General features: G+C 38.9%; 1 protein-coding gene across 5 annotated transcripts in view; it reads left to right on the plus strand.

Moving 5' to 3' along the window:
- znf516 (zinc finger protein 516) overlaps positions 1-25,918 on the plus strand; it is a 46,715-nt gene extending 20,797 nt beyond the window's left edge. For 4 of the 5 annotated variants that reach the window (XM_053675292.1, XM_053675291.1, XM_017454718.3 and 1 more), the window contains 4 exons: positions 4,633-6,540; positions 10,974-12,200; positions 15,439-15,543; positions 22,333-25,918. In XM_053675292.1, the coding sequence (XP_053531267.1) occupies positions 4,860-6,540; positions 10,974-12,200; positions 15,439-15,543; positions 22,333-22,529 (3,210 nt within the window). In that variant the 5' untranslated portion in view covers positions 4,633-4,859 and the 3' untranslated portion in view covers positions 22,530-25,918. Of the gene's footprint in view, positions 1-4,632; positions 6,541-10,973; positions 12,201-15,438; positions 15,544-21,006; positions 21,086-22,332 lie in introns of all 5 variants that reach the window. The other variant, XM_017454721.3, reaches the window with a different exon arrangement.
- The last annotated feature ends 1,648 nt before the right edge of the window (positions 25,919-27,566 follow it).

Genomic DNA, 27,566 nt, shown 5'->3' on the forward strand with positions numbered 1-27,566 from the left:
GTTAGAATCATAAACATCCCATCATACCCCAAACGCTAACAAAGGCTATACCTGGATGCTGATCAGGTCCTGACAATATTCTGCATTTACATGTTTCGATTGCAACTGCAAATGCATTTGACCCAGTGCAAACATATATGGAAAACATCTAGCTTGTCTTTCAGGCACGTAGGATGTGGGCATGATGCCTTTACAAAAGGCATACATTTTCCCTCTAGATTTGCATTTCATCCAATTTTTTTTTTTGCTATACCAATGTGCCACATGTGTAAACTACATGTGTAAACATACCACATGTGTAAACTAATTGCATAATAAAAATATTGTATATTGTTATGAATGTGAAATAATAACACGGATTTAATAAGAACCCACATAAGGAGCATTGATTTTTATGTGAAAGTTTGTGGGTGTGTTGGTGGTTTACAGGGTTGTTAAGTTTCTTTGCTTGTGGTAATCGTACTTGAGAGCTGTGACAAATTCAGACCTCAAGGAGACTTGAGGAAAAGTAACCAAGACTAAATCTCAAGTATAATCGTGATTAAAAAGTATATATTTAAATATATATCAAATCTACATAAAGTTTATAACGCATGTGTAACTGCAAACTTTTTTCAAAACACTCCTATTAATGCTACTTTTAAATATAAGGAACTATTTCAATAAACTTTCTCATTATTATGACTTTGTGTAAGTAGATGGTATAGTGCTGTTGCCAACTCATGGAATTGAGCCTCTGCAAATTTAATACCTGCCCTTCAGTTGTATTAAATTATGCATGCAATCCCTATTCCTTTCAAGTTATAAATCAAAACTCAAACTGAAAAACAATATTTAATACAATACTGATATTAGAGCTCTAAGAATGGTCTGATACCCACTATGATGAGTGGTATCCACTATGATGATTGACTTATTTAGAGTCATTTTTTCAACCCAGATATAATATTGCCCAGTCTAATATTGGCCATATGGATACTCAATGGTGTGTACCTAAATAAAATACTAAAAAATGATAGAAATGTCAAACATTTAAACATGACAAAGTAAAACCAAAAGATAAAATACAATACATTGAAACAATGTTGCCATCTGATGGTTGGAATATAGCGTTAAATTACTAATTCTTGAGGAAATCATGTTTTGTGCTGCAAAAGGAAAACAAAATGAAATCAGATTATGCTGTGAGGCTTGTAACTGGAGTCATATTTGTACTCATTATGTCAGCAATCTCATGTAGAGCACCACAATAGATGCACTGCAGGGTGGGACTGTAATGCTGCAATGTCAACTGTTTAAATAGTATGCATGACACTGACAATACTCATGTCAATGTTCTCATTGTAAGCAGAATTACACTGAATAAACATTTTATGCACATTTGTATTTGATATTCTCTGTCTTTGGATTATTAACTGGTAAGTTAATTTACTAGTTATGGCTCCTGTGGAGATTTATTATTATTATTATTATTATTATTATTATTATTATTATTATTATTATTTATTGCACTTGTACTGGTGGTGTTGGTTCAAAAAACTCAAAAGATGGCCCAGAAAACATGGCCCTAAAGTTTCCTTGAATATGTATATTTTTGATGTGTGAATTCTGCTTTATTCCTGTGTGGGGAGAAAGCATGAGGATCTGGTTAACAAACAGGAGTGAACAAAGAAATCCCTTCACCATGTGAAAGCAGCACCACTGAGCTTCATGTGCTGACTGAATAGAAACTGTTGTAACTTTTAGTCTCACAGTTTTATCTCGTGATCACATCTGTAATCTGGAATTTTTGGTTTGCAATTCAAAGCAAGAGAATTGCTGTCAGTCAGCTTTCTTTCTTCTCTGTTACAAACCTCCAGGGTGTGTTCCTCTGAGAAAATTTGGTAGCGACCATTGGTGCACTCATGTATAATATGTATTACAGTGTTAGCCTCAGTTTCTCAGAGTTCTCATGCAGACCACCATTAGGATTACAGACAGAAATGAAATGGTTCCTTCTTTGTCTTCCTGTGAAGACAAGCTTCAGGCTCAGTCCTAGCACAGGCCAGACCTTAACAATGGCTCTGCCTCACTCCCTGCTGCTAGGAGGAGGTACGGACATGAACTATTGTGACAGTTCTGGTGTGAGGCACACAATGCACTGGTGGACTGGGGGATTTGGGATCCTCTGGATAGTTTCAGAAATGGAAAGGGAGTGCCAACTAGAAATCACTCGCTTCTGAGAATGTGCTTTACACACTTAGTAGTGCTAATGAGTAGAATGAATACAGTGAGGACTTAATGATAGTAAGGGTTGGGGGGAAAAAAATCAATGAAACAACACCAAATGTTGATTGAATCAATGATACATTATCAAATGTTAATTAGGTAGAGGTTACTATGACCTATGACGTTGTATGAGACCAAAGCTCCTTACAGCCACAGTTGGAAAATGCTGAAACAGCACTGCAGCCACTCCTAGTTAAAACATATTGTACATTTCAGCAGGATTATTGTTATCATTAGAAAATGATACTGTAATGATGAGTACTAAAAGACTTATTCCATAAAATAAGCAAATCACTGATCCATGTTCCTTCTTGTGATATATATATATATATTTTTTTGTGCTCAGGTGGAGGGGTGGGGGTGAGTCTTACAAACACAACTCGCTTAATAAAACAGGATACGAAAATTCTTTGGCATTTGGCTTGTCTCCAGTAATTTACTTTTCCGTTGTCTTGCCTGTCCTAGATCACAATGTAGTTGAATATCTGTCCCTGAGCATCTGGGTACACAGAGCATTTGGATAAGGACACACGCACACACACACACACACACACACACACACACACACACACACACACACACACACACACACACACACACGAAAGCAGAAGCTCAATTTGAAAAATGCACTGATCCTACATTGATAGAGCCCCAAGATGAGCTCAACTGTCTGGGGATAAGTAGGTCAGCAGAGCTGAGGTAAGCCCTCGGAGAACAAGCACGACTGAATAATAACCCCACTGCTGATGTTTTGCATGTTTGTGTGTGTGTCTGTCCTCTTATACATTTCCCAAACCTCCCAGTATCACTGCAATTGGATCTCGTATGTTTTTTGCGTGTTTTTGTACCAAACTAAACTAAACACGGTTCTCATAATTTAGGATTTCCATGTGGATAATATTTATGACTTGACTGGAAAACTGAACGGCATTCTGATATACTGTAACTCTTATTTAAACAGTTTAAAAACTTTACACTCCCTCACCACTAAAAATGAACTGCTGTTAGTTTATGTGATTTTAAAAAAAAAAGAAAAAGTTCACTGTCTGTTTTCTCTGAGTCCATGCTCTGTTTTTCTGTCCGAGTGTGTGGTGAAATGCAGTTGTTTTATAATGGATTATTGATTGGTGAGAAAGAGGGAGGGTTGGCCCTGAGGCTTCGTCCCAGCCCAACTCCTCTCCTGTCCTGCTCATGGGGAATGCAGTGCTTAATGCCTCAGTGCACACACACAGACACACACACACGGTTTAAGTCTGTAAACGCATAGCCATCACTCATTCTGACTACAAGGGGAAGCTGAACTGGGACTAGGATGAGACTGGCACCACTGTCCTTAAGACAAAGCCTTACACGCTCATATACACCAATAAACATTCTTATAGGCAGCATACATGACCATTCTTAAACGCTTGAACCATCAAATAAACATGTGATACGAGGAAATAATCTCAAAGCAGACACTGTGTAGAGTGTATTCAATGAGACCAACTCCCTTGAAAATGAGAGCTCATTTGTCTGTTCAAAACAAATGAAAAGCAAGACAAAATGGCAGGAAATCCTCAGTTCCTGACTGGGGTATGTGATTACTGATTACACATATTTTCTGTCCTTCTTGATGGAATGGCTGAAATAATTTTGCTCACAAATGACATTTTTAAGGTGGTCGTTTGGGCATGGAGAATTTGTTAAAAAAAGAGTGAGTAGTATAATACATTCTGAAAAACAACAATCCATGTTTCTTCCGGGGTGTTGGTGAGGTCATTAGAAAGTTCTTCTGTCTCTTTGAAACACCAGACTGGCAGAAGTGCTTACATGGTGCATTCAGGCAGCTCGTCATCCAGGCCCAGAAGATATCTCACATAATAACACATTAGACATACTAATGATGTTTGCTCTCTCCTGCTCTCCTTCTTGTTAAATAGTGTATCAATAGAGGGCATTGTGCTTAGTACACCGTGTCTAGTTACAGCACACTGATCACATCTTAAACTTGTATAGAGGGGAAAAGTCTACAAAAGACATATACCCGGTGTTCGAACTCTTGTTTCGTATGGATATGATTGCTTGAGTTAAGCTGAGTAGCAGGTTTATGCCAAATAGGACATCTTTAACTGTGCATTATGTGAGCAACATTTGAAATATTCTTACAGTTTGATGTGCTTCCTGCAGCTTATTTCTGCAATGCAGGCCCATACACATAGCAGGAATGCCGAAGGGTACATGTCAATTAATCATTATACCTATTATAAGCTTATATAGCACAACTCCTATTCACATTTGTTAATGCTTGCTCATCTGTTATACAAACAAACGTAGTTTATAGGCTGGCTCATTTTTATAACGCTGTCCTTGTTTGCTCAACAGGTCTCAGAATGAAGCAGGTCTCTGGTTGGTAAAACATGGTTCCTAGCAGAAGTTCCTCCAGCTGTAATCAAGTGGAAAACAACACAAGCTTCATAAAACATTCAGCAATGATCCTTTCTGCAAACAGAAATTCCGTACAAGACGTATGACCAAAAAAGACACAGATTTACTAGGACATAAGAAATTGGACAGAAGATAGCAGGAAAGGAGAACACTCGAGGTTTGACATGGAGGTTGCGCGGCAAGAGGTCACAGATGACTCCCTCTCCAAAACCTCTCGTAATGATTCAGATGAGGAAAAGAATCAAGTTCACAACTGTGACCTCTGTGGCAGGTCTTTTCTTTTCTTAAGCTCTCTGTCCCAGCACATGAGGAAACACACAGGGGAGAAGCCGTACAAGTGCCCCCATTGCCAGCACCGCTCATCCCAGAAAGGCAGCCTGAAAGCCCACATTCGCACCCACAAGGTAGATGGTATGATTCAGAGCACTGGGGGTAATGAAGAAGAGGTGGACGATGAAGGAGACAAGGAAGGAGGAGTACCTGAGGAGCAGGGTGGTTGTTCCAGCCCGACAGAAAGTACCTCTGCTTGCAATAAAGTGGTCAGTGGTGAGGAAACCACTAAGACAAGAAAGAAAGGGGTTAAGAAAGAGAGGGCAAACAGTGAGGGAGGCAAGCAGTGCTCACTGTGTAGGAAGAGGCTCCGGAGTCAAGCTGAGCTAGAGCAGCATATGCGAGACTTTCATGATACCTCACAGGAAGAGCACTTGCAGGCAGAAACACAAAACACACATTCCACAGAGGAAAACTCCACCATGGAGGAAGGACTGAACATGGAGGAAGCAGAGAAAGAGAATGAGCTTTGTAAAGGGGACTTTCCATGTGATCAGTGTGACCAAGTCTTCACTCAAGCCTGGTTCCTCAAAGCCCACATGAAGAAGCATCAAAACACTCGGGATCATGGCTGTCGCATCTGCGGCCGGCGATTTCGTGAACCCTGGTTCTTGCGCAGCCACATGAAGACGCACAACACCAAGTCCAAGCCAAAGAATGATTCGGAACTTCCTGCGACTGTTAATGAGGTGACACAGGTTGAAGCTTCCTTGGTAAACGACGTATGCCTTTACGAACTGTGCGCCAAGTGTGGTAACTTCTTCCATGACCGCAAAAGCCTGCAGCTTCATGAGCAAGTCCACAAGAGCACAGATAATTCGACTAACAGCGGTGATGGTCTTTCATCGCCTCTCACCAAGAGACGCTTCCTAGAGTGCCTGAACTTGAGAATGGCAGGTAAGATGGAGAAGCTCTCAGACGGAAGACTTGGCAAGAGAATTCCTGAGTTGGATCCTGTTAGCAGCTATCAGGCCTGGCAGCTGGCCACCAGAGGCAGGGTGATGGAGGTTTCTGAAAAAGGCCTGGGCTGGGACGAGAGGTTAGCAGATGCAGATGTGGTGTATGACAAGAAAAAGGGTGAATATGTACTAATGAGACAGGAGAAACGAAAGAAACAATTGGATACCACTCTAAGTATCCCTAATAAGAAAAAGCGAGGGGTAGTGACCCAAGGCTCAAGCAACACCAGCACGGCCACCGATCACCAGCGATATGGGGGGCAGACATCTATGGAGATTGGAAGCGTTGACAGTCTGAGCGACTCTGAATATCGTCCCTCTTTCCGCCATAGCCGTAAAAATTCCCAGAATAAGATCTCTGAGTGCTTGGAGTGCGGAAAAGGATTCCGAACTCAGCAACAGATGGTGATTCACATGCTCATAAGACATGGCAGCATGACTGAAAGCATGAATGGGGTTTCTCTCCAAAATCTCTTTCCTAAAACACAGTCCAGTCTTTCTAAACCTGTGGAATCTGCAGAGGACCAAAGTCAGAAAATATACCCTGAAGATACAGGTAAGAAAAGGCCACACTTATATATATATATATATATATATATATATATATATATATATATATATATATATATATATATATATATATATATATATATATATATATATTTCTTGTTGGCTCATCTAGGATGTATGAGTGATGAACTACAATTGTATTGCGCCTTAACTGCTTCAAGATGTGTAGATGTGTACAATTGTGGTGTGAACACAGTTACACTGATCTTTAGTATGACCAGTAATGGTACTAAAATGTAAAATTAATGATGGACGTTATGAGGAAGGCTTAGCCACTGCCCTATATATACAGACAGTGTTGAAATACAGGATCCTCTTTGTTTGATTTCACAAGCTAAACTGAGCAATGACACGATTGTGTACAGATGTGTCTTTCACTCCCTGAAATACAGCTGAACAGGAAAACATTCAGTGGCTTGTATTAATCCTATTTTGCAGTGTGTAGAATGCAGTAAAAAGGGTTGCCAAGTAAAGAAAAACCTTTACAGCATGCGTAAACTGTTATACCAAAGGGTTTGCATGTGTGTTTAGAGATGTGCATATTACTCCCTGGGTAATCCAGGTTTCCGAGTAATGGTGCAGGGAGACATCTTGTGGGAAAATTCGGAAGAACAATTGATTATACAACAGTGGCGCTATTTGTTTTTCATTCAGTTGGATCATTGTATTAGTATACTCATAGATAAAAAACGTTCCCTTTGGGTTCCAGTGAACTAAAGAGACATTTAAGTGTTATTCGCTTTTTAAGGAATGATACTTGGAACCTTCTTGAAAGCGAAAGCCTCCTGTTCTTCACATTACCTAAATTATCCTTTGGTTTGTCCCCCTGAGAGAACCTTCAAAGATTCAGTTCTTAGCATCCTTAGGGAGTGATATATTGAAGCCTTCTGTTCTCCATCAAACCTTTAAGGGTTCCATAAAGGGTTCTTTTTTGTTTTTTGGCACTCTCAAGGAACCCTTAAAGATTCTATGGACATTAACAGACTTCCCCTTGGCTTCTAGTTAACTAAAAAGTTAGTTAAGAGAACATAGATTATTAAAGGAGTGGTATCTTGAAGCCCACTGTTCTCCATAAAAATCTATAAGCATTTCTTAAATGGTTCTTTGGTTTGTCCTGTTGATGGAAGCCTTAAAAGTTCTATGAAGAACATAGGGCTTCCTCTGGTGTTCTAATTAACGAAAGAGAAATATTTTTAGCTTGTAGTGCTTGGTTCCATCTCTGAAAGGGAAGCCTTGTGAAGCCCTCTGTCCACAGAACCTTTAAAGCGTCCCTGAATGGTTGTTTGGTTTTTCCTACTAAGGGATATTTTAAAGGTTCTATATAGTATAGAGGGCTTCATCTAGGGTTAGCTAAAGAGGATTTCTTAGCTTAGCTTCCTAAGGAGTGGTATTTTGGAAAACGAAGCCCTCAGTACTCCATAGAACCTTTACGGATTCCCCAGTGGGATAAACCAAAGAACCTTTTAAGGTGCTAGATGCTTTCTTTTTCTGAGAGTACATATTCATCCACTTTCCCAGGCGTACTTCTCACTAACAGTGTACATACAAACCCCTGTAAATCACCTGACATTTCTTCCCTTATATAGATTACAGACTGGGGTCAGTGCAATCCAAACAGCTGGATGTTCTGGTTCCAGTTATTACAGAGTACCAGGCACCACTGATTTGTCTGTGTTATTATTATTATTTTTTTTTGCTTGTTTGACTATGGACTTGTATGCCTGCTTTGCATGATGCTATTTTAGTATTTCCTGTCTCAGGAAGACAAACCCTGAAATTTTTTATGTCCCTTTTTTTGTCTGCTCTTCCCTTTTCTGTACAGAGCGTATGTGAAAACACTCACCCAAAAGGCGCAGATCTTTCAAAAACAAAATGTTCAGTACAGTAATCCTACAGAAGTCATTATTCCTGAGAACATTCTAACAATTGATCTGTCCTGAAACTCTCAGGTTAGTTAGCTATGTATGTATAACCTAAAGCCATGTAAATAAACGGATGCTTATTAAAGTACTTTTCATTGTGTAGTTACATACAACATTCCCTAAAGATTAAAACCACCCTGAATGACATCAATATCTACAACCAATATATGATCTTCAGTGGTCTGTCCAGCTCCAGTTCTCTCACCTCCACATCTGTACTATGCACTCAAACAGATCATCTTCCAAAGCTTCAACATTCATTTTAACCTCACCATCAAAAACCTCACCTCCCTAATTGCTCTATCTGGGGATTAATAAAGTATTATCTTATCTTATCTAAAGATGTTGCGCTTGTCATTTTGAAGATGACTAACTAGCTGACCCGAGTCTCTGCCATAACTTTGTCGTCAAGAAAAGAAGCTGTGTGATGTCAGAGCAGCAAACAACTGCAAACATGATTAACAAAAATACAGCACCGCCCAACAAATTGGTACAAGAATTGCTAAACATATATTTTAATATAAACGTATTTAACAAGTTTTAGGGTGGAGCTTTCCTTTAAATGCATCCGTATCACTGTGGTTCAAGATTCACAAAATGCATCACTACTTTCTGCAGTAACGAAGGTTTAGTGCGCATGAACAATCAGGTTAGCCTGATTCAGCACATCCAGTGTAGAAAACATAACAAGGGTATATTTGATATCTTTAGTCCTGAATGAAACAACAGCAACAACAACAACAACAACAAAAAGAAACAGAATAAGAGTGTTACAGCAGTGTGTGAGAAAGTAATCATTAATGACTAAAAATGTCAAAAATGTGACTGAGCCCTTAACTCAGTTTAACATAAGCCTGCATATCTGTCTTTTAAAATGAGTGCTTAGGGGAAATGTAATGTATGGGAATGGTCATAATGATGAAACTTGGGAAGAGTTAATGTGTGAGGACCTCCTACTCTGATTTGGCTTAAAAAGTGTTCCTCAGAGGCCAAAAGAGAACCATACAGCAGCCAGGCTTAACCACCAAATACAAAACAGATGGCAGAGAGAGAGAGAGAGAGAGAGAGAGAGAGAGAGAGAGAGAGAGAGAGAGAGAGAGAGAGAGACTACTGCTGGTTCCAGACAAACTCAATGTAAACAAACATCTCAGTGACAGATGAGAGAAGGTGGGTTCAGGCTGTGTTCCCAGGCCCTCTCAGTTACTCCCTCTTATGCCTTCCTTATGTTCTTCTATTCTCACAGCTGAATGTGTGGGAGGATGCAGCTACTGTTCACACACATTGCCCCATTCTGTTTATGGATTACTTAATGTGCTTATTTGAATGTAACGACAGTAAACTTTACAGTAGGATTATTTGTGTGATTATGTGCACAAATACAGACATGTTTTATGCAACTCCACCATTGTAACAGATTATATATTCACTTATTTCTCTAATGTGAGCTTCATAAGAAGCTTGGTTTATCTCTAAAGCAGTACTAATCAGGGGTTTGAGCTGTTCTTGCACAGTGAAGTGCTGCCATCTTGTGGTCAAACTGAGAAAGTAGGAAGCTCACCAGTTTGGTGGAGCGTAAAATGCGAAATCATTTTTACAACACTGGAGTTCTTTTAAGCCAGTTATTTAACAGTTATATCTAATTATTTAGATTATACATTATGTACAACAGGGAATGACATGTACCTCAGACTTTTGTCATTCTGTCTAGGTAGTCTTCAAATCCAGATTGTGTGTTGAAAAGAATAGGCAAAGATTGGTCAAACAAGCTGGTAATTTGAGTTTGAATAGTTCTAATATGCGGCCATAGTGGGGATTAACTTGTCCCCTTAGAGAGAAGAGTCACTGCAAATCAATACAAAGTTCTTCTGAGTCATCGTAGACTGTAGATCATAAACAGCATATGACAGTGACATTGCTCTCCAACACTATCATGAGAACACCAGTTGAGGGGCTTTTTTATTTTATTTTTTATATCAGTTACAGTTATAAAGGCAAATTCATTGGGCATACAAGTTATTGGAGAATATTTGTATCAGAAAGAGAGATGCAACTGATTTTTATTACTATTAGTATCTTATATACACTATTTGGCCATTTTAGTTATTTGTGATAATGAAGGAAACATCTGTGATACAAAAATATATCTCCTCTTCATTTTGTGCTAGGGTGTGCAAACTTTTGCACTTCACTGCAAAAATAACCCAAACAAAAATGTTAAATGTTAAATGACTGTTTAACTACATTATTATATATCCATTATTATTATATATAATAATAATATTATTATACATATATTATGTATAATAATATATAATACATTATTATATATCCTATTATATATATATATTATATATCCTTATATATCCTTAACTACATATTATATATGTAGTTAATAATGTTTAACTACATTATTATATAACGATTGGAACCATTCTTTTTTTTTTCTTTTCAATATATGTGAATGTAATTTCTTTTGTACTTTTTGCTATGTTCACAGATAAAAAAACATGCACCTGCGACCACTGTGACTTCAGCACCGCTGACTCAGCTGCCATGGTGTCCCACATACACAATGAGCATGCAGCTATCAGCAATGAGGCCTTAACCAGCGTGATCACCCAAAGCCACAGTCCTTCCACTAGCCACAGTGGCTTCCCCAGGCTGAGGAATGCACTACTACAGCAGCCCTACTGGCCCTACACCAGCTCCACCCACCTGGAGAGGGCAGCACTGAACAGCACAGTACCTTGGACCAAGAACAGTGATGAAAATGGAGATGAGAAGATCAAAGGGCATGGAGAGGCCAGTTCTGACAAAATGGATGCCAGTCTATTGAATCTCTCTGTGGAAGCTGAAAGTGACAAAGCAGAAGCTCTAGACTTAGGACAGAATGGTCTAGTGAGGCATCAGTGCCCATACTGTTCCCATGCTACACTGTACCCTGAGGTTCTCTGGATCCATCAAAGAATTGCACATAAAATCGACAGCACCACTCTGATCCCTAAGTGGGCTCCTAAAAATGGTGTTAAGGGGCCTAAGTCGATTCTTGATTTCAAGAGGCGCACTGGACCACCTCCGTTTCTGGAAGGCAAGGACTGCCCTTCACTTCCTCAGACACGAATCCTCCGCACAAGTTCCCCTGAATTAAGCCCCAGAGGGACCAAGGACAAGCCTCAAAGCAGCAGTGCAGAATCCACTTACTTACAAAGCAAGGGTCAGCACACCGGACGACTGTCACACTCCTCTAAGCAAAATCCCAGCAGGTCCCAGATAGATGACGTCAAGAGCGCCAAGAACAAAACGGATGCCCACCAATATATCACTTCATCAACAAGTAGAGCACGACCAACACCAAGTCCCCAAAAGTCTGAAAGCCCAAAGACAGCAAGCAGACTAATGGAAAGTAGCTTGCTGCCCAAAGAGGGACTCCGCTTCATGCTCACCAGCAAGCACAATGCCTCCGAGCAGAGAAGTCCCAAACCTCAGACCTCTAGCCGATCTGAACCTCCAGCCCAGGACACAGAGAGCTCTCATGGATACGACCTCTGGAGTAGACTCAGTCTAGGTGGATCATCCTCACACTCCCAAACTAAAAAGCAGCCGTCAGGAGACAGTCCAGGTGCTCTTACCGACATCTATAGTTTCTTGAAGAATTGCAGTCCTCATGATTTGGCAGCGCTTTATCATCACTGGGGCTTTAGTAACATGATGATAGAGCAAGCAGGTAAGAACATTAAGTACTCTCATGGCAAGTTAAAATAGTGTTACTATACTATTAGTATATTATTACAAGACATTGTTTAAGCAGGACCTGAATTAGACACTTGCAAAAGGTCAGCATACAGGCCTCATTTCAAGGTGATAAGATTCCTTGTTCTGAAAAATCAGAGAGTTTTTTTTGTCACTTTAAAGGAAAAAATCCACACTAAAACATGTTAGATATGTTTATATTGAAATATATATGATGTATTTAGTGCATTTAAATAAGAGAAAATAATTCAAGGGACAACAATCAGGTTTCATGGTTAGCTCCTAAAAACAAAAGAGCAAGAGCTTTTTTTCCCCCTTACTCACCATTTTCCAACAACGTTAAATGTCTCATGAATGTAAAACCCAATGTAGAATAGTGGAGACAGCAAATGCTGAACTCAAAGTTCCATGCAGCTCTAAGACACATTTGTGCTATGTTATGGCAGAGATTTGACTTAGCTAGTTAGCTACCTAATTTTAAAGATTAATATGCAAGTTGTCCTTGATGGAAATACAAGCCCTAAATCTCATAGTGTTAGCAAATAAAGGATTATAACATCACCCACTAATGCAGGTTTAAAATATAATTTGCTTTGTGTTCAGGAGTTTTAATTACTGAATTATTTGCTTTTGGGGACAACTGAATTCAAATGTAAGGCATTTTATGCCTTAGGAAGTCCCAATGTTTAATCCTTTCCAGGTAGATAGTTTAAGTGGTCTTTAAAAAAACAAAAAAACAAGGGAGCTAATAATTGCATTTAAAAAGCTGAGGGACAGAGAAATGTAGTTGTGTCATAAAATATAAGAGACAGGTTCAAATATGCAAACACAGGCTGGGCAACCATGCAGCATGTATACATGAATTCTTATACATGTTTTTCAGGTTAAGGGATGGACATTTGTAAGATTGGCAAAAAAAAAAAAAAAAAAGTGCTTCTCATTACTTTGTATTGTTTCCATTCCTTGCTTGACATCTTAGCTCCACGGAAGAAAAAAAAAAAAGAAAAAAAAAACATGCAAGAAAAGCAAATAAGGACAGGAGGAATCAAGGGCAAACATATTTGCCTAATGAGACATTCTTGCTCACTGAAGCATCACTTTAAAGCGACTTCATTTATTAACTTGTTGCACAGCTATCGCTTGTCACTCCATAACTGATCTGCGTTTACACAACACAGTGGGATACACTGAATAAACATTAATTAAAACATTATTGCACTTGTACATCACACATATTGAATGTTGATGGTTTGTAAGATTCAGCTGGCATCTCATATGCACATTTTCTTTTGTCAGGCACATTTAATTGTCTTTTATCCGAGCTATTTATTTGTGCTCATTGTTCCTTGTTTAATTAACATCAATTTTACAGTTGTCATTATTATTATTATTATTATTGTATTATTTACTCAAATAATTGACAATTTTTTTTGCAGGGGATGGGGTAGGGGTGGAGTGTTAAGCTAGTGTATTCTCAATCTAAAAGCATGCTGTACTTAAATATGGAAGTTTTCATTGATTATCAGATCACAGGCTTAATGGAAAAAAGAAGGCATTTGTTTGGGTATCAGGGTTCACCTGACTTGTAGGATTTTATAAAGAACTTTTAAGGGAAAAAGCAAGGAAAACTCTAAATTTTTAATCACATCTCTGTTCCTTAAGGAATGATCAAATAAAGCAAAGTCACTGAAACTAGAACCTGTCAAAACAAAAGAACCAGCATAAGCACAACATCCCTCCAAAAAAAAACTTTGCAAAGAGCAAACAGGGCTTAAGTAAGATTGTGATCTGAGCCTAATGCAAAACAGGTGAGTATAACAAGTCACTAGGACAAGCAGGTTGTATTCAGAAGACGGGGACCTCTGGTGGCATGAGGTGGGATCCCCGTGTACTCATGTGACACACCAATATACACCACACACACAAACACACGGCCTCAAAAGGTTAATGGAACTATTGAGTAATGTCTTCATCTTTATGCAAACTCTTAAAATGTGCAAAAACATTTCAGACAGCTATCGCTGAGAGGCATTTTAAACAACATGCGTCCAATGCCATGGCAGGCAATCTCTGAGGGCTCACAGTGCCTCAATGCTACAAATATGCAAAGCAGTACAGAGAGGGGAAGAGAGAGATTGAAAGAGCAAGAGGAGTCAAATTAAGCCACCAGCTGCTTTGAAAAAATGGTGATTACTGACTCTCTCTCTCTCTCTCCCTCTCTCTTTTTTCCTCCCCATCTCTTCGCTGCAAGACAATTTGCGAGGCTGTTGTTGTCCGATGCAGCCAGGGCTCGAGTGTTAAACTACACAGAGACAGAGGAAGTTCCTGTCAGCTGTCCAGCCTGATATCATCAGGCTCCACTTTAGCCCTTTAAGTCACATACAATACAGTGACCTTTCTAACATCGGGCTTCCCTTTTGTTCATGCCGTCCGCTGCGCTTCCTGTTAGCGCAGCTCATGCATGCTAATAACTTGGAGACTCATGTTTACGAAAGGTGGCCTGGTTTCGCTCTGCCACCAACGCTCTCAGTCACAGCTTGTCACCACGACAATGCAGGGCCGCGGGGGTCAGAGCAGGTAGGGGCAGCCAGTGCCAAGTGACGGACACGAGCCAAGAGGACAGCATTTCTGTGCGTGCTCTTTTTTACTAGCCCTGAGGGGGAAACGTAAAGGCGGACCACTCCAAGTTCCACTTCTGTTCCCGTTTCTCCGGCGGGCCCTTCTGCTGCCACATGGGTGTCCTAGCAAATCGCCCGAGCGGACGAGGCTTGACAGAGCCAGAGCGACAGGCAGGAAAAGAGCATCCAGCTGCTCAGCTAGAGGAGAAAAGAGCAAAGGCGGGGGAAAGAGAGAGGGAGAGAGCAGGAGGGAGGGCAGAGAGAGGAAGAGAGTGGCACACCTGACATGTGACATGGTAGTGTAGATGAGGGCACATCACAGGGTGAGGCTTTTAATTCACTGTAATTTATGCGGTTGTGTGGGGCCTTGTGTGTGTCAGCCTGTCAGAACTGTTCGCATGATGCAGCCAGACAGCTTCTCATCCAGGCCCTCAAGGTAGCTCACATAATGACACATAAGACATACTAATGATGTTTGCTTCTCTTTCGGTCTCTCGCGCTCTCCCTATCCTTCTCTCATGTGATATTACATATGATGTTTCCTCTCTCCAACTTAGGTTTCCTTATATTTCTCTTTGTGTGTGTGTGTTGTAGGGATGGCGAGGTCAGGGCAGAAAGAGGGCGAGTATGTCTGTCCAGTGTGCGGGAAGAGCTTTAGCCAACCCAGCCATTACCGCACACACATGAGATCCCATACAGGTAAAGGCATTTTTTTCCCCCAGTATTGACCTGATTCCATGATTGGGGTGCCATTTGTTTCCTACTTCATAATAAGTCCTGTGCATGTTTCACTTAAAACATTAATAAAAACCTAATAAGAATCCATTTAACATCTCATGCCTGAGACATCCTGTTCCATGAGTCATCTGTTATACTGTAGGTTATAAAAAATACATATTAATTGTAATTGTAATACATTTTAATTGTATCCCTAGTCCTTTTTCGTTATATTCAATCCATCCTTTTACCTGAACATTTTCACCCCTATAAAATACAGAAATCTTGTGGAATCTTCCACGTCACAAATTCAACAGGAAGTTGCATCATCCGAATTTCCTGATAATGGAATGAAGAAAATTACATTTTGTTGCCTGAGATGGATTAACCCATTTTTATAAATGATTCAATGCATGTTTTCTTAATATTTAATTTTCTTTCTTTTTTTTGTTTTTTTTTTAGTTATGAAGGCTAAATGGTACCACAATCATGCAATCTCCCTTTAAACACACAGACATGGATTTGAACTGTGTGATAATCATGTTCAAATTATAAACACTGAAACTGTGTCAAGTCATAAATACCCATAAAAATCACAAAATCACATAAGCTCAAGTCACTCGAGTTCAAATTTCTTCATGTCTGTGTGTAAATGCCTTTGTGAGTGATCTCTCCGTCCTTGGATGAGCTGGCTTACATTTTTTTCACCTCCAGAAACATATTTGTTTATGACTTATGACTCACGAATCCAAAAAAATATCCATCATAGTGTAACAGTACATCTCTAATATAGTGCATTCATGTATTTTGATATCTATATAAATATTACAAATAGCACTTTTGGAGATAAGTGCATACTGTATAGTATTAAAAAAAAATTCCGAACAACAAATTCTTAAAATGTTGAAGAATAGGATCTAGGTCATGTCGAACTCTGAATGCAAGGACCAATATTCAGTGGCGTAACTTTACATAGAAGATCCATGGGGATTGCTTTGGGAGGAAATATCAGTTATGAACCATCTGTCGAGTATTCACTTTAAAACATATGAACAACTGTGAAATCATGGGGCAGTGGATTTGCAGTTTTGAGTTGTGATTAATCAAAAAAAGTGTCACCTGCAAAGGGTGGTTTTTATTTTGCTCTGACTTGAATTATTCATTTGAAAATATTCCTGCAAAAAAAAAATAAATGAAAAAAATCATACAATTTCCTAAGAAATCTTTAAGCGTTTTCAACAATGTCCTACTGAAACACGGAATATTTCATTAAAAGAGCCGACTCCTATTCACTCGATTAGACTGGAAGCGCTTAGCCAAGCTGGCAGCACAAGAGACGTGCGAGTTCTTTTAGAAGAATGTGCGAAGGTTGCTTGTGTTAGCCAGCCTGATCCCCAGTGACAGAGGCCAAATGCTACATTATACAGAAAGAGGCTTCTCTCCACACATGGAGTTATAATCAATGTCATCAGTGATTGCTTGCTTCAGTGTTAGTGTCCAAATGAAATGGGGCAGGGGCCCCAGGCCTCCATTAGCATATGCTAACTCTGTATGTCAGCCTAAATTGGTAGTTTCAGCTCACTGTCTGCTGCTTCTGCTGCACTAACTGGTGATGCTAATCTAAGGCTAATGCTGGATGAGCGTGAGTCTCTTGCACGGTCTGGCTGCTGGCTCCTCTTAAAGGAGCTCTGCATAGATACTGCACTTTAAAATCAGGATTTTATTTCATATTCAAAATGTAAATCATAAATATGTTACTAGATGGCATCTGTCTTTTGTTTGTAGAAGAGATGAGCCGAAAAAACAGGCCTAAACGGGCAAACAACTTGGGAATCATGAGGCAGTGGATATACAGTCTTGATTCGTGAATGGAAAAATAAAAGCTGCCAGATGGCTAGTGCAAAGGCTGACATACTAATCCGAGCATGTGTGATGCATCTGAGGACACTGTAGCAATGAAAATGCCAGCGTTGTATTATTCATATTTGAACATACGACGACACACATTTGTCAATTCCACAAATGACACTCGTAGTTCCATTACCTGTTTATTCAAGAAAACTGCTAGGCATCTAGCACTACAAGTACTATAATTCTGTATAACAGAGTATTGTGAAGGCAAATCCCAAAACTGCAAAAACACTTCATGTAAGAAGCAGTTATCATTTTCAGCACGTTAACTGAAATAAAAAGAAAGAAAGAAAGAAAGAAAGAAAGAAAGAAAGAAAGAAAGAAAGAAAGAAAGAAAAAGAAAAAACAGGTTACCAAATTTGCTTAAAACTCTAAACCAGTGAACCAACAAACATTATGTTCTGTCTATAAATCCTGGAAATGGGTTGATGTTTTACCAACCAAGTAGAGCATCCTTTAACAAAACCCACAAGGTTTCCAAATACCTGGTATAATGATCAAGATCAATGATACTTGACAGTACAGGTGACTGTTTTTATAATGCCACTCCAACCTACTCACAAAGGAATTTTGATCAATCCTTTCCGTTTCTGTAGACCTGCTTGACCAATCCACTCTGACAGAAGGTTTAACTAATCCCTCCTGCTTCTGCAGCAAGTTTGCCCAATCACACCCACTCCCACAGTTAGTAGAGTTATTCACCTGCGACATTTTCTAATTAACTTAGTTGGACCTGTTTCCCCAAATACATACAGATTAGTAACTACAGTGACCCTGGCCAAGATAATTTGCTGAAGATGAATGAATGAACATGGTAAACACATCGCACAGCAGTACACAGGCAACCCCCTGTGCAAGCAACCTGCTGCGGCCACCACTCTCCCATGTTAATGAACTTGGCCTTTCTTTATCCCATGAGCTTCATATCTGATCACCTGCTCCTATCTGCACATAAGTAAAAACCATCCACTCCTGCAGCCCAGTCCCAATGCACACCTCTACATGGCAATCCAATATACAAACAAAAGGTCTCTGTGATGCTGCAATGTTAATCTGGTAACAATCACTATCTACCGATAAAGAATGGGACTGCTCAAAATACTTTGCTGGTGGTATAGCAGGCAAGGCAGCTACCAAGATTAGCTATTTCAGACCAACCCAGGTAATCATATCAAAGGTTAGATCATACAAGACTACGGGCAGTTGACATCACTAGGATAGCTGTGTGCCTGGTCTTTTCAGGGCACAGCCGCAAAGCAAAATACCACCTCTGCACATGCATCAGGTGAAGGAGGTCCAAGCGAACCACTTGCAAGGCTGTCTGTATTGACTTGAACAATCTCTGAGCATGCAGTTTGCAAGACATTGTCTCACCCTGTCCTTGTCCATTAACCATCATAAAGTTGTTCCAGTTTTGATGAGATTACCTGACTTTTCTCTTGGTTGAGAAGATGTAGTTTGTGAATGTGATTCACCACTGCTGCAGCAAAAAATAGCCAGTTTCTTTAAGGGTGAGCATGGGGTAGTCATCGAGGCATGTCTAGAAATCTGTTCAGAGTGGAATTTTTGTAGCATCTACCCATCTTTAAATGTAAGTGTTGCCAGGAACACACTGAATTGTAATCTTGCTCAGCAAATGCAAACTTGGAACTTTCTGATTGGGTAGTGGTCTGCACAGATTAAAGCACTTGCATGATGAGCAATTGCAGTGGGCAGGGGTAACAATTTAGCAGCCCTAAGGTAAAGATAGAATGGGAAGGTAGTCTTCTTTCTTTCTTAGAATCACAGCACATTTCAAGTTGAACTCATTTCAAGCTATGTATCACTCTGTCCTCTCCTTTTCTTAGCTGTAAGGTAATTTCTTGTTGAAGTACCTGTGGGCTCAAGGAGTCTGAGATGTAAAACTAGAACACCTCCTTAGTGTGGAAGACTATTGGGTGTTAGCTGGTAACCAAAACTCACAATGGACACAATCAAATGGTGGAATACGTCCATGTATCTAATTGAATTTAAGACTGAGTTCATTGTAAGTGAGATACCACTCAGTCAGGAAAATGGGAATTGTTGCAATCAATATCCTTGCCTTAACTGGGATGTTTCAATCAATGTGTCTTAAAAATGATTAGGTACTCAACCTTCTTGTCTTGTTAATTAGCAGATCTTGTTAAAATTGCAATCTGCCTTTAGAAATACATGTACCTCTTTTTTTAATTGGAGAGGGGACATCACATCGTGGGCTATAAATACATTATTAGACACCGTTGATGAGAGAGAATAAAAGTAATCATTGGTGTGTCTAGATGAGCATGTCAGCAGAAGAAAAGAGATGAAGTCTAGTTTGACTGCCAAGACATGATCTGATTCTAACCATGTGATATATTGTATAAAGGTGTCCCTGACTGGAATCTTGCCTTAGCACTTGGTGCATTGACTGAAATTCTGACCTTTAACAGAGTAGGGAAGGCTGATTGTACATTTATGTCACTGTGATATGCAGCACTGTCTAAGGCAATGACAATGAAATGATCTGTTCTGGCAAAATACGCAATATAGCTTGATAGCAGATGTTCCTCAACATAGGCACTAAACCATAAACATGTTTAATATTATGTGTGGCACTTTATGCACAATGTAGATGTCTCATCTTCCAAATCACATTATAATATGACATATGTCTACTTTGCCATGTGTTGTGTACTCAATAGACACGTTTGATCATTGCTTTGTCATGATCTAATTCAGATCTAAACACATGCTTGGATTTCAGACTTGAGGGGGGCCTTTTGGCCCTTCTGGCAGTTTTTCTTTTACAATTCTTTTAAAAGATTCCATCTAGCATCATGTTACATTCCCACAGGATGCTAAGGACTTGTGTGAGAATGAGAACACGAACAATATTATCATTGTGGGTTGAATGGATGGCGCCATCTGGTTTATAGAACCAGAACAAACAAGGAATATTCAGCAAGCTAGTCTTACCGAAGAGAGAGATCATTGACAGTACATAAAAGACCATAAGAAAAACAGGACCATATGAAGTGGTATTTTAGGTAGCTAATCCAACTTCAAGGAAAACACCAAAAGAATACTAAGTAAGTACACTTGGCTAACCAAGCTGTGGAATAGGACCTCTAACTAGGTGTGTCTATTAGTACCTGACGTACATGTGATGATGTTGTGATATGATAACGATCTTTGATTTGTCTCTGTGGCAGGAACTATGTTCTACAGTATGTAGAGGTTTTTGAGTAGAACCGTTTAGAAAGCTAGAACTATTAACCATCCAAAGAACTATTGAAGAACCTGTTTATTTCTAGAAGCAGCACCTTCACATGGTCTCGGGAACTTACTTTTATTCCATTTTGTTGTAAGATATTGATTCAAAATATAGTGTTGAGCATAGTCTTTATAAACATGTGTTTGATGTACATCTTCCATGGCGATGCTCATTTAATAGCCCAAGAAAAATAAAACATTACTTTTTTTTCATATTTGAAAGTTTTGTTTTTAATTTTTAGCACTTTGTGTTCTTAGCTGGCCACCTTCTTCCTGCAGACCTTTTACAGTGCAATGGACTCCTGGGAGTCCAACCTCTGCAGAAGCCCCCCAACAAGTATGTTGATTTTTTTTTTTTTGTTTGGGGGGGGTGTGTGTGTGTGTGTGCGTGTGTGTGTGTGAGAGTTTTCATCTAGACCATCTAGTACCATCTTATACATTCTCCACTGTGCCATGTACTGTGATGTCAGCTATTATGTGTGATCGCTATGACCACCGCTGCCACACAACTTTCTAAAAATAAACAGGTCCCATTGTGCCCGGCATTCTCGGAAAACTGGAAGGACAAATGTATTGCGTCTGCTTTAACAATAAGAGATGTGGCCTGCTGCAGCAAGGGTGCCTTCCTTAATGAATTACCCCCTTTGCATGTGTTGCATACGACAAATGGTAAAATCAGGGAGAGAGGAAAGGTCAAATTAAATATGTATTCTTGCCTCTATGTGATGTACTGACAATAACCTTTAATGTAATTAAGTGGGTTGTGTTTTGGACGGAATTTCACTTTATTTTCCCCTGGGGAGCCAGGGCCGCTGCCCTGGGAGGAGTGTTCACTCTGGCTCAGACCTTATCATGCTGCTAGTGAGACTCAGATAGTCTTGATTAATAGTGTCTGTCTCCTTTTTTTTTATAAGACGTGATTTATGATAATGCCCCCTTTTTCAGCCTCTCGGAATGACAATTATTTCCTAGTGGGTAATTCATTCATTTTTCAAAAATAATAATATGGAGCAAATGAATGGCAGACTCATTTGTTTTGCTCAGGTGTGGGGGGATATTTTTATGCAATTGTATGAGGACAACGCGGTGCATCAGTCTAATTAAGCCGAGAAAAGCGGGACCAAGACAATTATACCTGTTCCGATGCTCTGAACGAGATGGGCAGAAGCAAAAGCTTAGGTGTGTGCATGGCTGTCAAGTTTTCCTCTCAGTGCAAACTTCATGTGCCCAGACTTTCAACATCTACCATCGTTATGACGTTCTATGGCTCAGGGGAAGGTAGGCAGTGATACTCGTGTCTGTGGGTTTCTGTGTTTCTACGAGCAGCTGACAGAAACAGAAAACAAAAGGCTGACTTCCCCTCAGGGGGAACAGTCAACCGTCTCCATATGGCATGTCATCAGCTCATCAATCATGGCTATGGTCCCTCCTCCACCCCCTGCGCTCCCAACCTGCCTCTGTTTTCTTCCTAAAAAAGGAAAGTTTCACTTTGACAGCCAGCTCTCCGGCCAAAATCTCTCTCGCTGCTCGCAATGTCTCATCTTGATGCTGACCTCGGCCTGCCCTTGTGTGTGTCTGTTCCAGGTGAGAGACCGTTCCAGTGTCAGTACTGTCCCTACAGTGCCTCGCAGAAAGGCAACCTGAAAACCCATGTCCAGACTGTACATCGGCTCACCTTTGACAACGCCCAATACCCTGACAGGAGGCTCCACCATGCCCCATCTGTTGACCACACACACCCTTCCAGTCCCGGATTATCCCACAGAGCGACCACTTCCTGAACAGGAAAACCAAAGCTAAACGGGTTAAAGAGGAGAACATGTCCATCCAGAGATCTGTTATCTCCTCGAGGGTATTGTGTTCATAGTCATAACTAAGGAGGGCTGATTTTATTACAAAACACTTAAGTGTATTTATTGTATTTGTTCAGTTGTCTTTAGTTTCAGGTTCTGTGCCAACTGTAATTGGAAGCCAATGTCAACATTTTTGACATGAGGAATTCAAACTAAGTCACTTTGCAAACAAAACAGCAATGTTTTTAATATGTTCCCATTTCCCTTCTTAACCTGAACTCATTTCATACTTGACCGATTGCAAAGTACTGTAGGTTTTTATGCACTGTCCTAAACTATCATCAGTGGATCCCTTACAAATGCTGCTTCCTTACAAACAATGGCCAGGATGATGTTATAAATTGAAATGGTAGCCTTAGTTTGTGTGCTTGTGTGTTTGTATATTTTACTCCTCAGGACTCCTCGGTTAGAGTTCCAAAGTATGTATTATGGTTTTGTTTTGTGTGTGTAGATTCATTGTGGTACTTCTAGAGAACCTGCAGGTTATCTGTCTGGCATTATACACAAAGTATGCCAGTATGATTTCAGAGACTATGGTATGTACAGTCTACAGTATATACACGTTTAGAAAAGCTAAAAAAAAGAATTTGTAGGCATTCTTCAGTTGTCAAAACCTTTCGTAGAAGCTAAGAACTTTTAGTTATCCAATGAACCCTTAAAGAACCCTTCAAGAACCATGGTTTCTAAGAGTATGTATTAACAGTGTGCCAAGCATTTGACATTTAGCTGGCTTGATACTTGGTGGCATGGTGGTGCAGTAGATTGTATTACTACATCACAGCTCCAGGGTTCCCAGTTTGATCCTGAGCTATGATTACTGCCTATATGGATTTTTGCATGTTCTCCCCATTTTCCTCTGGGTTCTACGGTTTCCTCCCACCTCCAAAAAATACAGATTGGTTATGCTAAATTGCCCATACGTATGAATGTGTGTGTGCATGGTGTCATGCAATGGCCTGGAATCCCATCCCAAGCGTATTCCCCCACTTTACACCCAGTATTCCTGGGATAGGCTCAGAATCCACAGCCCTTACCAGAATAAAGTGCTAACTGAAGATGTTTTGGTACTTGGTACATTCTTAGAAAAATGATTCTTTAAGGCTTCATTGGATAATTAAGGTTTCTTAACCTCCTCAAAGGCTTGTACTTGGAACTCTTTCTGACATGGAAACACTCTGTTGTGGGCATCTACATGGAACCTTTAAGGGTTCCACCAGAGGGACAACCAGAAGAATGCTTAAGGTTTCTAAAAGTTTCACAACAGCAGACATTATATCTTAGAATTTCTTCATTCATGGAAGCTTGTGTCTTGTAAAATCAGGGCCAGTTTCCTAGAAACCGTTGAAAGTTAGTCTTAACATTGTTTTGCCCAATTTAATTAGTCAGAAACGTCATATTTTGTGTGATGTCCCAAAGTCAGTCAAAGTCAAATGATCCATTTCCTGTTTTGTTTGTTTGATTTACCCAAGTTTAAGTTTTTTATTCTATTTTTTTGGTCTTTTTTTTCTAGAATCATGTGATTACCATTAATTGTATCTTAAAAATGTCAAACCATCTGATGTAAGCTGATGGCACATAAGGACTTAAAGCCATGACAGAATATTCAGTTATTGCTGGAGGACTTAATATAAATGTACAGAACTGCAATTTCTCTGTTATTAATTACATTTAAATTATTGCATTATAGAAACTAGCTTAATAGCTCTGATCAGATCTATAGCTCAAGAGGTAGTGTGTTTTATAATGCCTTTAAAAAGCTTTAGAATGCCATATTTTTAGATGGTAAATACTTAAAGCAAGGAAATTCATGGCCATATATTTCTATGAATGTTAAATAATATACTTAGGTATTTGCATATTTAGTAAAACACAGTTGTGCAAGTTTGAATATGTTCATATATTTACAGTAGTCACCAATGAATCTTGATATTTTCAGATTGCAATGTATATGCTGAATCTCAATGAAGGAATATTCACTGATCCCAAAAAAAAAAAAAAAAAAAAAAAAAAAAAAAAAAACTCTAGCCATAAGGCACCCCTATAATTTTATCCTGGTTATGCTCTCGTTTATATATGTTCATTTGTCAGAAAATTTTATCTAAAGTGATAGCTGCATATAAGGTTAAACTTAAATTTCCCTACACATTGGTGAACACTGATTGTGTGCATGCAACAAAGTTAAGTGATGGCTGACAAATTAACGGAAAGCACAATATAATATGTGTTAATAAGGTGTTGGGCCTCCATGAGCCACCAGAAGAGCTTCAGTGTACATTGTCATTGATTTTATAAGTCTTTGGAGCTGCACTGCAGGAAGGAACATGTTTCTTTAATTACTGCTTAAAGAGAGAAACATATTAATTGAGTAACATTTTATTCCCCTCATACCTGCTGAAACAGATGCACCAATTGTTTTTACCCAATATTTTATACTGGAAATGATCTGATTATCTTTGAAGCATACAAACCTGACATGCCAAGTCATAGTCTTGAGCTTGGTGTAGCCAGCTAGCCAATAAACACAACGTTGAACATAAATAAAAATGACTAATTCTAAAAGAGTAGATGATGATACACAAAACTAAACTAATGGTTTGCTTGGTGTTTTTTGAGCGTATTCTAAGAGTATAAGCAATATGTCCTAATAATGAAGTGCTCAGGGTTTACATCCAGCTGGCACCATTGTAGCCTTGAAAATTAAATTAGGCAAAATAAAGTTGAAGAAAATAAATGCAATGTAATCTAGTTGTCTTACTTTAACAAAAGCTCCATGCACATGGTCACCTATGACTTTTTGGCTACAGTCAGAATAACTTTGCATTGATTTTAAGTGACGCAAACATTGCCATAGCATTTTCTCCAGTTTTTCCTTTAATTTGTCACCTGCCTCTATGTAAAGTATTGCTGAGTGGACACAATAAATGAATTAATCCAATTATTAAAACATTCAAGCAACATATAGTCCCATGCTGAATTAAATTATTTCTATGTTGAGCTAAAACCTAGATGCATTAGAAAAGAACATAATGAGTGAAATACAGTAGCATTGTTTGAAAAAATGATTAAAGCTTTTTATTAACAGTAGTTTTTTCCCTCTATTTCTCTCTTATATAATATTATTTTGTGCTTTTGAGTAGTAGTAGTAATTCAATGTATGGATTTTTGTGGTATGAGTTTGTGTTTGCCAGATTTATTTCCATAACTCAATGAACTACACAAAACTGTCAGTTACATGTTTGGATTCATTCCATCACATATACACTGTCCATTATTTAAGTTTGAAGTCTCCCAAAATAAAGTTTACCTCTAATATTTCATCTCGGTGGTGTCATTGCTGATTTTCATCCTGATTTATTGAAGCGTGGATTATTACTTCAGTCAAACGGTGTACTTTATCTACAGTGAAGCTTATGGTTTTTAAATGGAGAAAAGTATTGGATTTTAAATGGAGAAAAAAAAAGGAAATGTTTATTCTACATATTATCTACACACAAAACAGGATTCCAAAATGTTTCCTGAATATGGAATGCAATAAGACAAATATTCAAAGAAGAGAAAGGATCCAAAATCTGTTCCTTTACAGTACTAGAGAATATTCATTCATTCATTCCCTGTAACTACTTTATCCTGGTCAGGGCAGCAATGGATTCAGAGTCTATCCCAGGAACACTGGGCCCAAGGTGGAAATACACTCAGGTTGGGACACCCATCCATCATAGGGTACCATGCACACATAAATCCACACACTCATTCACAATTACATGGCAATTTATGGTATCCAATCCACATCTGCATGTTTTTGGGAGGTGGGAGGAAACCAGAGAACCCACAGGACTGAACCAGGGCCTGGAGCCTTGGGAAGATTAGAGAATACTTCTATTATATTAATAAAAGAAGGTGCACCCTCACTAATACTACCTTAAAATATACTGTTTGACCAATTTGTTACTTGTGATAATGAAGAAACATCTGTAAAACCTAACACGGAATGTCTTGCTGTTATAAATTTCTATAGTCGCTCGACTATAGGCACTAAATTCATACTGAAGTTCCTTAGAGAACAGTTTGGAATGATAATCACATTGTGTGCTTAAAAACCTTGTTCAGAATTTAAGCCCTCCATTCCTCCATCTCTGACCCTTTCATGTAACCCATGTTCATACATTAACACTGAAAGCCTTGATGGCTAGACTGTACTGCTTATTGATCTGCTCCACTTGTGCATGCGTAGCCACTGCTATGTGTGTACACTGTGACAAATAGCTCTGGATTACACTCTTACCCCTATGTAGTAACCGTCCAAATGAGGAGTTCTAGTCAAGGGGCCTTCACAGAGCTTAGCACTATCTTGACCACAATAAAATAATATAAAGTTGAAAAACTGGGTTAATCAAGGTTCATTCGTGGTTGATGCTTAAAAGCCTAATGAACAGAAGCACAAAATTGCACCAACTCAAAATTATGAGATAACAAGTCACAATTGTGTAGTATCAACAGACTTTTATTTCAAAATGTTATGCAGAAATAAACCTGTGAAGTGTTTATACATGTGGGAAACAAGCTTCTGTATTTCAAAGATTTAAACAGTTGGATAATGTTTGAATTTTCCAATAAAAGTAGAGTAAATAACATATAATAGTAAACTAAAAACGTTTGTAGTTTCATAATTTTGCAATTATTCAATATTTCCTGTTTTTAACATGCCTGCATTGCTTAATAATTTTGAAAACAATCAAGGGGGAACTTAAAACTTTTTTAGCATTTATCTTTTCAAGCATTTATATAGACTTATAATAGACACTAGACTGATTTATTCAATTTTGACATAAGTCATCAAGTTGACATAATGCCTCAGTCGAAGTATTTTAACACTGATGATTCTGAAAATTCTGAATTTCATGGTTTATGCTTAAAAGAACTTAGAAATATTTATAACAATTCCATGACACAAGTGAGTTATTAGCC

The sequence above is a fragment of the Ictalurus punctatus genome, chromosome 24 (assembly GCF_001660625.3).
Source record: "Ictalurus punctatus breed USDA103 chromosome 24, Coco_2.0, whole genome shotgun sequence".
Classification (NCBI taxonomy): Eukaryota; Metazoa; Chordata; class Actinopteri; order Siluriformes; family Ictaluridae; genus Ictalurus; species Ictalurus punctatus.